Source organism: Clytia hemisphaerica, unplaced genomic scaffold (assembly GCF_902728285.1).
Source record: "Clytia hemisphaerica strain Z4C2 unplaced genomic scaffold, Clytia hemisphaerica genome assembly, whole genome shotgun sequence".
Lineage (NCBI taxonomy): Eukaryota > Metazoa > Cnidaria > Hydrozoa > Leptothecata > Clytiidae > Clytia > Clytia hemisphaerica.
Genome location: NW_027104390.1, coordinates 928893 through 946226, shown reverse-complemented (window position 1 = coordinate 946226; position 17334 = coordinate 928893). Strand labels below are relative to the sequence as shown.

Genomic DNA, 17334 nt, shown 5'->3' with positions numbered 1-17334 from the left:
GGATTGGAATAAGCGGGGGGTTGGAAAAAATCTCAAAACTTAAAAAGCGGGGGAGGAGGGGTTGGAATAAAAATGTCCTGGGTGGCAAATTTTTTAAAAGGAGGCTAATACAGCAGAATTGGGACAAAAAAGGGAACTTTCAAAAACAATTTCCCAAAAATTAATAAGCGGGGGGGGGGTTGGAATAAGAATGTCCTGGGTGGAAAATCTTCGAAAAATTAATTAGCGGGGGGCGGGGCGGCTATTAGGTACCCAGGTTGTCTAGCCAATTTGGTTACTGCATTGTTATTCTCAGTCGAGTTCAGCTTGGATATACTCCGTAATCCGTAGGTTTGAACCTTCGTCATCTTAGGAATAATCCTGCAAATACTAGCAATTACATAAACGAATTTTGAAATTCTTGGGGACTTGTGTTGCTTGATGTTATCTGTGATAAAGCACTTTGAAATCTTTTGAGGACATCAATAATTATTTTATCATTTGTAAAGGAAATATTTATCCGCATCTTTGCGGCTCTTGTTTATAAAAGAGCACATGTTTATTTACTTTACGTACATTACGGTCGGAAAACTTTATTGTCGAATATTGCTCGCCAATATATTGTGTAAGCGACCCTTAAGAGTGCGTCAAGATTTGTTGAAGCTTATATGCAAATTTTGGTAAGATGCATGTTTTTTCTTATAATTTAACCAGTAAATTTTGGCTCAGACTGAGCTGTTTTTAATTTTTTGAAATTTTCAGGCTCAAATGTTATTACCATGTTCTTAATACGCTTAAGTTTCTTTACTGAAAAACTGAAAATGGGTTTAAAATCAGTACTGTTTTTAGAGTCTTTTATTAACTTCTGAAGTCCGATACTTGAATTATTCTTAGGTTTAATGGCCAACTTCCAGCCTCGTGTTCTTATGAAATTGTTCTTATAAAGCTTATGAAGCGTGTAAGATAAGATAAAAACTGCATATTCTCGAGTTTGCATGACACTTTTTGAAAATTTGTGGTTATTCCAAAAAAAAAGGGAGGCCATGATTTGATTCAAAGAGAAACTTTGAAACAAGAAATCTCTTTCAATACGAAGAAATGCCCTATTCATTTGTAAATGAAATTGGCAACCAAAATGCCAAACACATTTTGAGCACTATTCGGTTTGTTATTGTTCTGATAAATGCTGAAAATGAGTGGTCGTAAACAAATGAAAACCCTTCATATGAAATAGTTTTTGCAGGCTGCTTTCTTCCATTTAAATTCTTTACTTCAAAAGATTTTGGTATAAAGAAGTATATTTTTTTTGGAGGTTCCTGGTGAACTGGAAAAGGTTCCCTGTTAATACGAAGTATAGAATGCTACGAGATTTTGTTGGAAATTAAAGAATTACTGGCAAATGAAATTATATTAATGATCATGATATGAAAAGAGTTTGGAATCCTTTTTTACGAATTGAGTGATAAGTATAAACTCCAAAGGTATATTTTCCGAGAAACAATTTGAAATCCGAAGATCCCTCGATGAAATTCCACAAAAGAATCGTATCAAAAGATTCATCAAAAAAGTTAGATGAAAACATTCTTTAAAAATTTCAGTATGTATCAACTACGGAGTAATAATTTCTGGGAATGGTTTTCGAGACACTGGCGCAGTTTTTGTATTATATTATTTGTTGCTTGCTCGTGTATACTGATAGCACTCATCTCAATAGTAGCATGGTCCTATTATAATGGCGTTGTAGCAACCACCCATAGCAACGGAGAGCGTCCTAAAACTGAATTTTTGGATCAACAATGGGTTCCAGACTCTTCAAACGCGTTAACGAATCGACCAAATTTTGTAAACTCTGATTCAAGCGAGTTGAATTTTGATGAACTACAGAATTCAAATAGTGTAAATAGTGCTTTAATGCACCCGGTAGAAGGAGCTTTAGAAAACGGTGTGTTGCAATCAGTAAGCCGTGATTCGTTGTTGGCGCCGCAGGTAGCCAGCGGACCCACCCAATCACAACAAGACTATAATGAATTTATGAAGGCTAGCGAAGAGCAAAAGAAGTTTGAAGAGCAGCAAAACTTCTTACAAATGTATTCACAAGCAAAACCGGACAGTTTTTTAGCGGACACTCAATTTAATCCATCAGCACAACAAAACACAGACCCGGAACCTCCGAAATCCCCAGAACCACAAAATGCAGACCAGGCGAAATCAGACCCACCGAAACCAGCAATGACTTTATATAAAGTAACAAAAGCGACCAAAGGGGGCGCCGTATGTTTGGATGGGTCCCCACCCGCTTATTATCATAGGCCTGGAATAGGGCCGAATGAACGGTCCTGGATTATACACTTCAATGGTGGTGCATGGTGTTTTGATCCTAGCGCATGCGTAGAACGTAGTCATAGTTCATTAGGTTCAACTAATAAGTTACCAAAATCACCACCCATCATCCAAGGAATAAATTCACCGAACCCTCAAGTCAATCCTGATTTTTATGACTGGAATTTAGTTTGGGTTGTGTATTGTGATGGTGCTTCATTTACTGGCAATCGAGAAAGACCAATAATTTCGAAATCTGGTCAAACAATTTATCTGCGTGGAAAACGCGTTTTGAACGCGATTATTAATGATTTGTTATTCAACCGCGGTTTCAAAAGCGCAGAATCCGTAATTTTAACAGGATCTTCTGCTGGAAGTATGGCAGCTATTTTTCAAGCAGATTACATCGCTTCAAGATTCCCGACAACTGTTCCGGTCCGTGTTTTAGCGGATGCTGGATTCTTCATAGATACGGCACCGATAGGTGGTAAAAGTTTAGAAATAGCTTTCAAGAAAGTTTATGAGATGCAGAATGCAAGCGCGGGCTTGAATCAAGATTGTACAAATGACTTTAAGAACCAACCCTGGAAATGTTTTCTACCAGCGATAGCAACGCAATACGTCAAAACACCAATGTATGTTCTCAACTCAGCATATGATATATGGGCATTAATTTATTTCTTGGGAATTGATTGTAAATTTTCGGCAACTGGAGAAAAAGTTCAACGTAAAAGACGTCAATTTGAGATGTTAGAACAAGAGGGAAATCGTAAGATTACGCCTGATCAGAAATTAAAAAGAGACGTTTCAGGCTTTGAGATGCGTCCATTTTTCAGGAGTTATATCAGCAAATTACACCACACAGTTCACAATGTCATTTCATCATTTACTTCCAAAACCAGAAACTTTAGAAAAGCTTCAGAGATTCAAAACATTACATCATCTTATCTACGCAACCGTACCTCAATAGCCCAAACCAGAGACGCTCATATTTTCAACCAAAAACATTCAATAATTGAGGCCAACAACACGACTTTGCGGAATTTTTACTCGACTAAACAAACACAAGATTTAGACATTCCTAACCAAAGACATAAGGTTATCGAGGCTAAAAATATGACAACAGAGCATTCAGTAATCAAAGCGAGGAATACTTCCCTAGCTCAGCATTCCCTTCTCGTTATGACTAGCACTAATGCAACATCTATAACAAACCAGACTGTATCTAGCTCCCTACCTTCTTCATCAAGCTCCCTACTACCTGTATCAAGCTCCCACCTGCCAGCATCTAGCTCCCTCCTACCTCTACATAACACATCCTTGGCTTCACAAAGTGAACGTGTCAAGAAAACAGGAGTACAGCAAAAACCAACCAAAAAGAACAGTTTTAGTCAGAATCTGAAAAGCATTGAAGGCATTGTACCAGAGCAGATAAAACAACTCCAGCAAATTTCAGATGAGACACAGTCTGTCTTAAACCATCATATATCAGCAGATCTTAGTAAATCAAACACACCAAAGCCTACTAAAGGTGAGAAACGAAGCGGTACGCCTCACATTATAGATGCATTTTATAAGAGGAAGGGACACCAGACGATGGCTAACCCCAATAATTTCACAGATTTCATAACAAAATCAAACAAGAAAAGACATGTTTTGAAACAAAGACGTTCTACAAGTATTGCAAGAGAGTATATTAACATTCTTCGGTCAGATCCTCCCGAATGCACTGCTGGTGAAATGACGAAAGCTCTACAGTATAGAGATGCTATTTTGAAAGCTACTAATAACGCACTTTCACCCGATTCAGGTCGATTCATTGTATCGTGTATCGATCATTCGATGTCTCTATTCGATGAAACTTGGACGGGCATCAAAATACACGATAAATCGATACAACAAGCTTTTGGAGACTGGTTTTTCAATCGGGTTCCTCGAGAGAAATCGACTCTAGTCGATTGTAAATATCCGTGCAACCAGTCCTGTCCTTAAAGATCTTTGATTAAAGAATTGATGATTTTTAATGTTATAATATAATTAGAAAAATTCCAAAAAGATAATAATAATTTTGGATACAAAATATGCAAAGTCTCTTCAAACTAAAAATCTTGTTCATACACATTTCATTTTTCTCAAGGCTCGAACCCGCCAATTTTTTTTCACTATCTCGTAAAGTAAAGCTTCTTAAAATCTAACCATTGCAAATGATAGCCCTCGAACCCAATAACCATAAATATGGTATAATATCAGGGGTGGTCGAAGTAATTTTTTTTCAGAAAATGAGCTAGAATGCTAAGCAACCCCAGCCCTGACCCGAAAATAGGAATTGCTTATTAAAAAAATATGTAATAGTCCAGGCAATATACAATCAAGGTCATAATATTTGAGAAAAAAGGGAAATCCACCGGGAAGTTTTTGAACCACAATCGATTTGTAAGTGCTCTAAAGTAGGTTGGAAGGGTAGAGTTTTAACTCTGAGTTTTAACATGAGACTTAAGACTTACGACCTTAGGATCTGAGGATCCAAAAGTTCAAAAATAGTCCAATAAGACTCAGAATATAGCCTGAAAGTCTGCCAACCCCTCCCAAATTGAAATATTCGATTAAATTAAAAAGATAGCCAAAAATCGACTTTCTCGCCAGAACTTTAAATCTTGAAAAACGTTAAAATAACCAAAATTCTCAATATATTATGACCTTAATAGGGTATGTGACCAAAAAAGTGCTTAGAAATGGGGTTTGTCGGACTGTACACTGTACATACTTTCATAAAATTTCTTCTTTCTCAATCAGTCTCTACGGTAGAAGATTTCAGATTTTCTTCTCCCACTTACATTCAAGATTGTATTTGACAGTGAGACCAAGTTGGTACCGTTTTTCGGAATTGCGGGAATCAGGCAAAATTTCTTCGGTATTTCGGAATTCTGAAATTGTTTCGGTATCGGAAATCCATGAATTTTTGCTTCTAAATTTCGGTATTATAAAGTTTTTATCCCTTTTTTTCCGAATTCATGCATGAAAAATCAAATTTGATGAAAAATTAGTCAAAACAAGGAAAAATACCCTAAGAATTGGTCATCGGAATTGCAAGTATTTTTTTACGGAATTTTGGAAATTTTGGCAAAATCATTCGGTATTTTGGAAATCAAAAAATTTTATACGGATTAAAATATATTTATGAAAAATTAAAATACAAATACCAGTATGAGAGACAAAAATATTTTATGGGAAAAATCTGCGAAAAAAAATTGTCTTAAATATAATTATAAAAAATAGTTTGTTTAGATTAATCTCAACAGCTAAGGTTTTCAAATTTTTCTTTGATACTTGAGATTCTGGATGGCTGTGGAAAGCTTTTATTCGTTGCGACTGGTGCGATAACTTCTTTGGAGAATACAGCTGTTAATCTCTTAACGTTGTCTCCTTGGTTGGCTATTGGTTGTGTTTTGTCGCAGGGTTTGGAGGATATTAATTTTCGGATACCATCCGATTTAGGTGTCCGTTTGTTGTTAGATTTATCGTCGAACATTTTATGATCGGAATGTTCATCCCCTTTCTGTGATGCCCCTGGTGACATATTGTTTGAGAAGTAGATTGGCATGTGTTTATTGGTAATTTTCTTACCCTTCTTATTTTTGTTCTTGTTTCTTGAAGAGCTTGATCCACTTGATGGGAGGCTTTCCGATGATGAAGAATCAGCCTTCAGTGAAACATCGGAATCACTGGGGTTAACTGAGTTGTTCAAGACTAAGTCAGGCAATGATATGGGGTTTTGAATGATTGCATTATCTAATGGTTGCTTCTTAGGAGTGATTTTTACTGATTCACTGATTCTGAAGTCACTGAATTCCTCGTCAAAGGACTGTTCTTTTCCATTAATAATTTTTTCGCCCGATTGGCGTTTACGAATTTCAACATCATTTTCATCATCTTTAACACCGTCGTTGCTGGATGGAATCGATGGTGATGTGTGGAATACAACCGTCTCTTTTCTGAATAAAAAAATGAAAGAAGATTGCTTGCTTAAAAATTTTCATTCGTTGAATTTTAGTAAAGCACATTCGTAACCGTAAAGCGGTCGTAAAATGAATTTTTCACATGATGACTTCTTTAAATACCATTATCTTGAAAAATATTGTTAAAAAAATATAAAAATGACCTACCTGTTCAGAGCCGTACCGATAGCATCATCATCTGACAAATAGAAATCACTGCTTTGCGATACTTCGTGGGGTTCGTGTTGTTCATCATTATCACTGAAATGAAAATCAAAAATCACTTTTAAATATTGGACTCAGACGGATAACACCATGAAGGTATACCACCCACTTCCTTTCGGTATAAGTCTCTCCAGCTATCCACAGAAAATCGAGCATCAGGTATGGTACACCCCTGTGTCACAGACCCGGTGGACCCCCCAGCGCCCCCACCCCGGTGGAAAAATAGACCAAAAAATCGTCCTATAAATTCAACCCCACTACGAAATTACTCTGTGATTTTATCCCCATTGAAAACTGAATGTAAAAAGTTGCACTCCAAAACCATCCCAAATGGAATTTTCGAGCTGGAAACAATAGATTTTCTATCCCCCTTGGCATTTTGATAGAAATTTTCATCCCCACTGAGGGAAAAGGTTCTACCGGGGGACTGAGACAGGGGTGTTATGGTGTAATTGTACAAGAAAGATGGGGTTAGGAAATCTTACCTTTCATCCTCTTGTGGAATTTCTTCATGATTATCTTGCTCCGATGTTTCACCACTTAAAGAGGTCTGTGAGGCTGTTGGTGTGATTTCTCCTTCTTCTGACGAGCAATATGACACTCTGTCCACAAGATCATCATTGACAACGAGAGGTTGTTTACCAGATGCATTACCTTCAGCTGAAGAAAGTGGTGTTGGTGTTGGGGGGGGCAGCTGGGCAAAAGGACCGACGGGTATGAACGGGTCCTAAGGGTACCTTTTCCAATATGTTTAAAATGCACTGTAAGGGTCGGAAAAACTAGAGATGCACTGTAAGGGTAGAAATTTCAGAAAATTCTTGAAAAATCTAGATATTTTGACCAAAAATGCTAGAATTTTGACCATTTTTTGCACGAAAGGGATCAAAAATTTTGGGGAAAATGCACTCTAAGGGTATGATTTTCACAGATGTTTGCTGCGCTATAACGGTGCAATTTTAAAAGCCAATTTTTGGCCCGCACATACCGTCAGTCCGCAAACCCAGTGCCCCCTCGGGTGTTGGTTGCTCGACGGCCTCATCTGTTCTGTGAGAGATTCCATCAGCTTTTGACGCTTGGTTTGTCTTCCTGACAGCTTCCATTTCGTCTTTCATTTGAATAACCATTTGTTCAAGTTTGGATGTCTTTTGTTTCTCACTCGCAAGCTCTTTTTGAGTTTGATCATCTCTTGATTTCATTTGATCAACAATCTTCCCGAGGTCTGACCTTTTGCGTTGCTCTTCTAAAAGTAGAGCTTTGTTAGCTTTATGATCACAGTGTTCTGCGTTTCGAAGGTCATTTACGATTTCTTCCGATTCTGTTGTTCTTATCTTCTCCTCCTTTAATTTCTGTTCCGCCAACTCTTTCGCCATTTTGTGCTTTTCACTGTTTTTAACCACCTTGTTAATCTTGCTTTTCAAGTCAGAGCGTTGATCGAGAAATTGTGAAATTTCCCGGTCTTGTTGTGTAGCTTTGTATTTTTCACTTCCAGTTGTTTTTGCGTTTTCTTGAGCAACAACTCTGTGTCTTTCACTGTCTTTTCTGCGTGCATATATTTTTCCTTGAGATATTGGATATTGGCTAATTTATCCTTAGAAGTATTGTATTGCTTTGTGATCGTATCGGCTTGAAGGAAAGCTTCTTTTTGTAGTTTCAGGGCGTTAATGAGTTCTTCCTCTAAGTGAAGAAGCTTTACTTTAGAGGGTGCAGATTGCAGACATTCTTCCGAATCATTGATTTTATTCGTGAGAGATCGAATTTCCTACACATGGCTCTCCTCCAGCTCTTTCATATTTGAGATTTCTGCGCATAACGCTTCGTTTTCTGAAGCAAATTTCACGTTGTCCACCAATACAGCCTCTAAGGGAGTGGTCAGAAAGTATCTACTAGGGGGGGGGGGTGGAGGATTCTAGGGGGGGGGGGGGGGGGTTCCAAAATTTTTTCAAGGGTTTTAGGGGGGGGGGGTTTCAAATTTTTTTTGAGGGTTTAGGGGGGGGTTCCAAATCTTTTGGGCAACTCAAGAGAAAATGTAGGAAGTCTAATTTCATAGTTTTACGTTTCAAGATTTCAAAAATTTTTCCGCCTGACGGCCGACAACTCGGAATTTCTTTTATTGGATATATGTACATGTTATACTAACATTATTTGTGCATCATCGCCTTGCCCTTTGGGTTTGTAGCATTGAGCTAATTAAGGGAAGTAGATTAGTAGCTTTCACAGCTCATTAGAGTGGTTTGAAAAAGTACTTTTTAGAAAGAAATTTCAAAACAAGGTGTCAAAACAAAGTGTCTTTTAGCTAAATTGGTGGTGAAAAACATCGAAATTTTCTCCCGTCGGCGCAAACCATGGTTGTGCCTCCATAGTCTACTAATATCTTATAAATTACATACACAGAGCTTTGACAGACCCTGGAAAACCTGGAAAATATAGATTTATAGGGAAATTTCAAACTCAGAGAATTTTATTTTTCAGACTCCTTTTAACAACAGAATAGCTTGTATTTTAGGGTCTCGAGTACCTGATCTTCAAAATTTTCTCCCTTCGGGGGGGGGGGGGGGTGCATGTCACTAGTCCGACACTTTCTAGTCCGACAGTAAAATAGTCCGAATCTATAAAATAAATTTAAAATTTGGAAGCCTTTTTTTCCGACGTCACTTTTGTCCGAAAACGCAAGATTTTAGAGTGTCGAATGAGGGTTTTTCTCTGAGATAATATTAATAAAAGTTTATTTTGGCGACATTTTGACATAAGTAGAAATAAAGGACCAATCAGGGTTGTAAACCACTAAAGAATAGGGTCGTAAAAACAGCTAAATCCAATCTCTTGACTCTTGAAAGCCTAATCGTAACAAGCTTTACAAAATTTAAGAAAAGTCGGGTTTAGGGGCCTAACCTCAAAATCGGAAAAGATGTGTTTCCTCTTCCACGATTCATATTTCGATTTTTATATGTTTTTTTTTTACTCGTTGTCGGACAAAATTGTTGTCGGAATACTGACACTTTCGTCAAATCCAACGTCGGACATTTTTACCGTCGGACTAGAAAGTGTCGGACTACTGACGACCTCCCCTTCGGGGTCAACCATGGTGGATATTTTGAGTAATTGAGATGCCTCTGTAATGTAGGGAGATTGTGTATCAAGGAAAATAAGCCGTAATTTTCTCCCAAAACTTAGGGAAACTCAGAGAAAATAACTCGTTGATTCTTATTTTAACCCTGGACTATTCCTTTAGGAGATCACACTAGCATTTTGATTGACGTTTACACCACGGATTTTTTTCTTTTGTTTAATTCAGAGAAATTCCGTCGTAACCATGGAAATCGACGGAAAAAATACCGTGGTGTAAACGTCAATCAAAATGGTAGATCTCCTAAAGGACTATACTCAACTTTACAGGGCTAAACTATTTCCCTTACCTAATTTTGACATAAAAAACTGTCATACAAACAAATAATACTCTTTGTACCGCATCTGTATAAATTCTTTTAATACGTAAAAATTTTTCTAGTAGGAGGGGGGGGTGCGAAAAAATATTGGGACTTATGAGGGGGGGTTCGAAATTTTTTTCCAGGCTAGGGGAGGGGGTGCGAAAGTTTTTTGGTATTTTTCAAAATATCCTCCACTCCCCCCTAGTAGATACTTTCTGACCACTCCCTAACATTTGGACTTTTTTCGTTAAACATTTTATCTCATCAATGAAATTCTTTTCTGATTCGTTTTTGTTTAAAATCTGAAGAGATAACGTTTCATTCTCCGAGGTAATCTTGACAACAACGGACTGTAACTTCTGATCTTCATTGATACACTCTTGAGCATGATCGTTATCTATTTGCAGATCGTTGATCCGAACCATCAATCGCTCTATCTCTCTTTTGCGGTCACTATCTTTTAAGGTTAATTGCTTCTTCAAACCAACGAGCATAAGTTCAGGCATAATTTTGCAGACACAGTTGACCCCTTCTGCAACTGTCGACAAAATTCAGTAGAAACAACACAGCATTTTTTGATGCATTGCTCTGATTACTCTAATGACAGACTTGTGATGTTTGACAGCCTTCTTCAACTTGACATAACCTTGTTTCCATTCAATCCCAAAACATTGTGTAGAATACTTCTTTATGGCGACCCCGATTTTAGCATTGTCCAAAATCACGATATATTGAGTATAACAATAAAATTTATCTGTGATACAAGCCGTTTTTGGGGACCGTTATTTTAGTCTAGTTTACTCTAACTACTCTCCAAGCTCTTTTTGTTTTTGTTTTTTATTTTTTGTTAGTATTTATCCTCTGTAGTAAGTTTTTTTTTTCCCATGCATTTATCAATTGATTTATTAATTTATTGTTAGCTTAGTTTGGGTTCCTTCCTCCTGATAAAAAAAAAACAAAAAAAAAAAACAAAAAACCAACGAGTTGTATTTTAATACTGGCAACATCTTCTTCAGCTCTGGCGAGTTGTTCTTGACGATTGTTAAATTTTTTCTCGGCAAGGTCTCTTTGACGCCGGAAGTCACTAGTCTTCCCTATTTCAGTGTTCAACAACTTATTTGGCTCACTGACTTCTTTTCGGAGAGAATCTTTCCGGCTGTTAGCAACATCTAATGATTTTTGAGTGGAGCTTAGACCATGTCTGAGTTCCTCTACTGTGTTCTCAAGCTCTGCCCTTTTTGAGAGTTGAAGATTAGCTTCAGCTATAGCTTTTTCTTTTTATTTGGTAGTGTCATTGCGATGTCGATTTCTTTCTCGAGATCTTCAATAGTGTTTTGAAGATTCAACCTCTCTTCATCATACTTTGAAAGCTCAGCTTTATGTTTACGCCGCAATTCCTTGAGTTGTTCTTCAAGGTTAGCTTGAAACTCGTACGATGTTTCTTTTTCTTCATTTAAATATTTTTGCATCTTAAGAAGCATATCCTCTACAGATTTTTCACACGAAGCTTTCAGCTCTTGTTTCTCAATGATACATTTTTCGTGTGTTCGTTGAAGGACAACCAATTGTTGCTTGAATTCATCTCATTCAGCCGACATGAGTGCGATTTGTTCCTTGTCTTTAGCCTTCTGGCATTCTAGTTCCTCAACATACGAAGTCAGTTGATCGATTTTAACTGTCTGGTCTTTATTTGCAACCTCATAATCGGTCAGCTTACAAAGTAAAGATTGATTTTCTTGTTCCAGTGATCGTTGCTTGGATAGGAGGTCGGCCATTTCCTTTTCCCACTCTGAACACTTTTTATCTTGTTCTTCTCTCAGCTCATCAATGAGTTGTGTGAGAATAACATTTTCATTTTCCATCATTTTTTGTTCACTATACGCATGCGCTAGATCATATTCTTTTTCTTCCACACTCACACTCCATCAGATGAACTAACTCTCCATCTGTTGCCGTCAATTGTTCATGAAGCAAAGCGATTTTTTCTTGAATCTCAACCGAGGGAGATCATTTCTCGTGCTCTTGAATAAGCTCAATTTGTTCTTCGATCTTTTCTTCGTTCGCGCGGAGTTTAGCTTCGATCTTCTCCCTACCCTGTATCATGTGTCGGATAGTTGTATTTGATGATTCGAGAGCTTCCACGGCTTGTGCAAGATCACCTTCAACCTCTTGATTTTTGTGAGTCATTTCTTGAACCAGGGCAGTGGATTCGGAAAGTTTTTCTTTTAATTCAGAAACCTCCTCAGAAAACTTTTCAATATCTGCTTCAGGAGTAGCACGTGTGCAGTTTTGAGATGAATCTTTCTTTGAATGACCAGCAGCTATAGATAGGTTTAATACAGATGTTTGAGTTATCAATTCCTCATACTCCGTATCAACTAGCTTTTTGAATTCTAAAAAAAAAAATCAAAAATGCAAATGGTTTAAAATTAGGTTATTCTATCATTGGGGAAAAAGTCAAGGTTTAAAAAACGTACAATCAACGGTCTATAATCGGTACTTTTAAAGAGGATCGCTCGAATTGAAGAAACTCCACTTTTAAGTACCTTAAGGGAACTTATTTTGGCTGGAACTAATTTTGGCGAATTTGGACAAAATTCGCTAAAATTAGTTCCCGCCAAAATTAAATATTTTGCTCACTCGCCAAAATTAAATTTTTTGGTATTTTGCCTAAATAACTCCCTGAGATCACAAAAAAGCTTCAAATAAGCCAAAATTAGATCCCACCAAAATTAAAAAAAATTCATCAATCGCCAAAATAAGTTTTTGTCAAAACAAAAATTTTCAGGATCTTTGCCACTCGTCAAAATTAGTTCCCTTATTAAGGTATTACGTTTATAAACATACGCAGATTCAGTTTTCCTACCTAAAGAATGGCTTTATTGTTTAAGAACAATAGAATACTAAGCATAACGCAAGCCTGATAGAGGGATTGAAACGTCGCTTTTAACCGTAAATATCATCTTTGAATTGTCATTTTTTGTTGATCACCGAGGAGTTTATCAAGATTAATGCCTAATTAGGAACAAGCGCTTCATTAATTTTTTTTTAACCTTGTGTTCGGCAAATGATTCGGTACTTGCACTTTACAGTACGAGAAATATTTCACTTGTTCCGGATTTCCCGTATATTGTACGGAAGATCTGGGAACAAGTGAAATATTTCTCATGTAGTACTGCCCGATAACTACATGTTTTTTTTATAAGCAAGTGTATGCCCCTTGGTCAGGCTCGTGTATGCCTAAGTTCATTAAGCATTCAGACATAGTTTATGTTTATTATATGCTTAGGAATCCGAAAGCAGCCGGCGAGGCGACCTTTTTTTCCGATGTGTTCTGAGAGCATTTTTCAGCTAGAAATTTTGATCTGTTCTGATCAGATCTTCGAAAATTAATCAACTAGAAATGTCTAGAAATGATGATGTGTTGACGAGACAGGGGTATAATCAATGTCATCTAACGTGTTCTTGTTGTCTAGGTAACCCTAGAAAGCTTCAGAACACATCTTTTAAGGAGACAGGGGTATAATCAAGCAAAAATTGATGTAATCTTGTTGCCTAGTAACCCTAGAAATTTTCAGAACACATCTTTTGTGGAGAAAAACAAATATCTTACAAGTTTGTCTTGGCGAACAGTTTTTCCTAGATTTTAGAACACATCAAACCATAAATAGTGATAAGTTTAGGGAGACAAATAGTGCGCTAAAGGTTTCCTAGAAATCAGAACACATCATTTGGATAAAAAATTGAAAGGTCATAACATTTTGTCTCCTAGAAGATAAGAACACATATTTCTAAAAAATCCCTTCGCCGGCTGCTTCTGGGAATCATGCTTTTGCTTTTGTGAAATTTCAGAAATTTTTTTCAGATGGGGTTCAGATTTTGGGAGCAGTGAAATGTAATAAAAAATGACAACTGGAAATATATTTCAGGCTGACACATATGCTTATGTTATGTTTAGGAATTCTGCAAATCTGAGCCTTCATATGCTTATAAGCGTTCTGCTTATAAAAAAAACATGTATTACACTTTTTGCTGAGGACGAAGAGCTTATTGTGTATTTTACAGACCAGTATACTCAAACCTAAAACTTGACAGTGAATAACATAAAAATAAATTCAGTACTGTAATGTAAAAATTAAGGAATGTTTGACGTTATGTTCAATTCATTGAAAAACTTTTTTCAACACAATTATTGTTGTCTTTGTCACTTTCTTCGTCGTCAGATTCTACATCACTTTCTGCTCCTCCATACTCCTCGTCATTCTTCACTTTCACCACTGTCGCTCTTTCTCTCTCACTAGCAGTATGTGTCTCCGATCCATTCTATCTCACTATCAAAGTCCCAACCATGTCCTGCTGAATGAAGGCCAACGTAGGCAACAGTGTTATCCCTTTCTTCTGCGTTTGCTTTCAAATAGTTGAAAGCGATCCTCGTTGACGGTTTTCTTGATAGATCCATATATCTTGCATATTTAGTTTTCCAACAAATCTTTGGTTTCATCAGCTAGGCCTAATAAAAAACTATCTAATCCGTATTCAGCCAAAAATCGAGTAGGTGCTACGTAAAAACCAAAACGGTTTCCGCAAAAACCGATCTGCGACCGCTCAATTTCTTACAGTTAGAAGAGTCCTCGAAGGTATCAGAGATATAAATCTTGAAGCTGTGCTCTTATTTGTCGACTTTTCTAAAACCTTCGACACAGACAATGCGGAAAGATGGCCAACATCCTTAAAGCCTACAGAGCCATCGTCACCGCCACTATCACACTTTACCACGGTCTAAATACTACTGTGAGATCTCCCGATGTTGATACCGATCTACTGAACATATCTGCTGGGGTCATTACATTACATTCATGGTACTCTGTTTGGACTATGTTGTATGGATTTCCATCGACCACCATAATTCATTTGGATTCACTCTTCAGGACTATCAAATATCGGTAGACCACACAAAACCCACTACCAACAACTGATTGAAGACGCTTGCTGTCAAACAAACAAAGAACTTGAGACCTTGAAGACAGATCAGGATATTTAGAGAGAGAAAATCAGATTGGCTCGGGTAAACAACCCGTCCGTGTAAATGTGTAAGGACTTCCTAAAAACGTACCTCACTTTTTCTGAAGAACAAGAAGACATAGTCATTCCCTGACAACGCATAAAAACCAATCAATGCAGATAGTCTCTCAGGAATTTTCTTTTTACTAACTTCATCATAATTCTGTCTGATGATCTTGCACGCGCCCTACGCTTTGTATGTTACCCAGATATGACGCTGAAAGATCTGTGTCGGCTACAATATCAATGCGCTCGTACCTCCCGTCGTGGATTGTATTCAGATTTTTTTTGCGATCCATTCATCAACCATTTCAAGGATGGCTAGTTTTTTTCAAAGTATCTGTTGTTCGTTTACATGAGAAGAGTTCATCTAGGTACAATCAAGGTCATAATATTTGAGAAAAAAGGGAAATCCACCGGGAAGTCTTTGAACCACAATCGATTTGTAAGTGCTCTAAAGTAGGTTGGAAGGGTAGAGTTTTAACTCTGAGTTTTAACATGAGACTTAAGACTTAGGACATTAGGATCTCAGGATCCAAAAGTTCAAAAATAGTCCAATAAGACTCAGAATATAGCCTGGAAGTCTGCCAACCCCTCCCAAATTGAAATATTCGATTAAATTAAAAAGATAGCCAAAAATCGACTTTCTCGCCAGAACTTTAAATCTTGAAAAACGTTAAAATAGCCAAAATTCTCAATATATTATGACCTTGATTGTACAGCAGATCGTATTTTCTTGATTGAGGACATCATCTTCAGTAAACAGCGGATGGTAATTTTTAGATATAGACGTAATCAGTAAACAACACATAGCATTTTCTAGGTCGGGCGAAACAGGTAAATCAAAATTATAAGGGACAGCAGGTCAACTCTATCTCTTAAAGCTCAAAAGGGGCAAATTACGTTGCCTACGTTGGCCTTTATTCAGCAGGACATGGTTGGAACTTTGATGGTGAGATAGAATGGATTGAAGACACAGCCTGCTAGTGACGGAGAAAGAGCGACAGTGGTGAAAGTGAAGAATGACGAGGAGTATGGAGAAGCAGAAAGTGATGTAGAATCTGACGACGAAGAAAGTGACAAAGACAGCAATAATTGTGTTGAAAAAAGTTTTTCAATGAATTGAACAATAACGTCAAACATTCCTTAATTTTTACATTACAGTACTTACGTAAATTCTAAATTCATTTTTATGTTATTCGCTGTCAAGTTTTAGGTTTGAGTATTCTGGTCTGTAAAATACACAATAAGCTAGACTCTCCGTCCTCAGCAAACAAGATGCCATCTCTTTCATTGGGCTGGTATAGCTATTATTTGAAAAATACTGCCAACTTTTTTCAAATTGCCACTTTATTCATGATATGCACCATTGCAATGTCTTCTACCTTAAGGGTATAAATTAATGCGAGAATTAATTAATGTGGAATAAATTAATGCGGAATTAATTAATGCGAATTTGGCCCTTAAAAAATTTCCGCCATTCACATTAATAAATTCCGCATTTTTTTCTAAAATATTGCTGATTCAGAGGATGATTGGGAGTATGATGGGGAAGAAGTCAGAAACATCTTTGAGTTTCTCAATGACGAGAATGAAGATGAATAAAACATTTTTACACGTTTTGTTTGTATTTCGTTGGAAATTTTTTAGTTCGCTCTGTTTCTTTAAAAGGAAAAAAATGATTTTAAAGGCTATTTCGCATTAATTAATTCCGCAAAATCCCTTAAAATTGGCCTATTCGCATTAATTTATTCCGCAAAACATATATTTTTTGGGGGGTTGCTCGCATTAATTTATTCCGCAATAATTAATTCTCGCATTAATTTATTCCTTTACGGTACGGACCCAAAAGCCGGTTGAAGCGACGTATTGACTGATTTTACGTCGCTTATAAGCAATCAGTTGTTGGGTCCGTGATGTAATGTCAGAGGAAATTGCAATGTTGCATATCATGAATTAAATAAAAAATATAATTTGGGGAATTTTTTCCAGATTCTGGTCCGTAAAATAGACAATAGTTTTTGTAGCCGTCCTGAAAGCTTGTAAAAATGCTTTCAGTGAGTCATATTTTACTGTTATATGAAATATCTGAAGACTAATACTAATGGTTTAAGAAATACATAGGACAAAAATAAGCGATACCCGAGGAAAAATAATTGTTTTTTTTAATATAATAAAATATTGAATGGTCTGTAAAATACACATTTTATTATAAACGGCCTAAAAATTTGTAGAAATAATATCTGATACCTTTGTAACCTCTGTACGAAATTTCATTACTATATCATTAGTAGTTTTGAAGAAATTAACAATATTGGTGACCTACCCCA

The 17334-nt window shown here is 36.8% G+C and overlaps 4 protein-coding genes across 6 annotated transcripts in view; 1 reads left to right on the top strand and 3 right to left on the bottom strand.

The window, feature by feature from the left end:
* The window catches only part of LOC136819854 (uncharacterized), a 190655-nt gene that overhangs the window by 63138 nt on the left and 110183 nt on the right, over window positions 1-17334 (bottom strand). Inside the window, exon 1 of one of the 3 annotated variants that reach the window (XM_067076101.1) lies at window positions 13447-13458. The exons of the other annotated variants lie outside the window; for them this stretch is intronic. The gene's annotated coding sequence lies outside the window, so the exon portion shown is untranslated. Of the gene's footprint in view, window positions 1-13446; window positions 13459-17334 lie in introns of those variants that run through there. 3 annotated transcript variants of the gene reach the window in all.
* Window positions 1273-4379, top strand: LOC136819722 (uncharacterized). Its single transcript, XM_067075965.1, has one exon. It carries the CDS (start codon window positions 1552-1554, stop codon window positions 4288-4290), a length of 2739 nt encoding a protein of 912 aa, XP_066932066.1. The 5' UTR covers window positions 1273-1551; the 3' UTR covers window positions 4291-4379.
* LOC136819806 (gelsolin-related protein of 125 kDa-like) lies at window positions 5591-7888 on the bottom strand. The gene is made up of 4 exons (XM_067076047.1): window positions 7504-7888; window positions 7004-7178; window positions 6462-6554; window positions 5591-6290 (listed from the first exon to the last, which is right to left on the bottom strand). Exons 1-4 carry the CDS (start codon window positions 7886-7888, stop codon window positions 5591-5593), a joined length of 1353 nt encoding a protein of 450 aa, XP_066932148.1.
* LOC136819805 (probable DNA double-strand break repair Rad50 ATPase) lies at window positions 7933-11412 on the bottom strand. The gene is made up of 4 exons (XM_067076046.1): window positions 11306-11412; window positions 10942-11177; window positions 10164-10481; window positions 7933-8192 (listed from the first exon to the last, which is right to left on the bottom strand). The coding sequence occupies exons 1-4, from the start codon at window positions 11410-11412 to the stop codon at window positions 7933-7935; spliced, it is 921 nt and encodes a 306-aa protein (XP_066932147.1).

Coding starts and splice junctions, on each gene's coding strand:
- LOC136819722 (XM_067075965.1), top strand. CDS start 1,552: ATGAAAACATTCTTTAAAAATTTCAGTATGTATCAACTACGGAGTAAT.
- LOC136819806 (XM_067076047.1), bottom strand. CDS start 7,888: ATGGCGAAAGAGTTGGCGGAACAGAAATTAAAGGAGGAGAAGATAAGA. Junction 7,179..7,503: donor ACTGGGTTTGCGGACTGACG/GTATGTGCGGGC, acceptor CACTTTCTTCAG/CTGAAGGTAATGCATCTGGT. Junction 6,291..6,461: donor ATCGGTACGGCTCTGAACAG/GTAGGTCATTTT, acceptor TTTTTTATTCAG/AAAAGAGACGGTTGTATTCC.
- LOC136819805 (XM_067076046.1), bottom strand. CDS start 11,412: ATGCAAAAATATTTAAATGAAGAAAAAGAAACATCGTACGAGTTTCAA. Junction 11,178..11,305: donor CATAAAGCTGAGCTTTCAAA/GTATGATGAAGA, acceptor ACTCTCAAAAAG/GGCAGAGCTTGAGAACACAG. Junction 10,482..10,941: donor AGCTGAAGAAGATGTTGCCA/GTATTAAAATAC, acceptor TTTTGTCGACAG/TTGCAGAAGGGGTCAACTGT.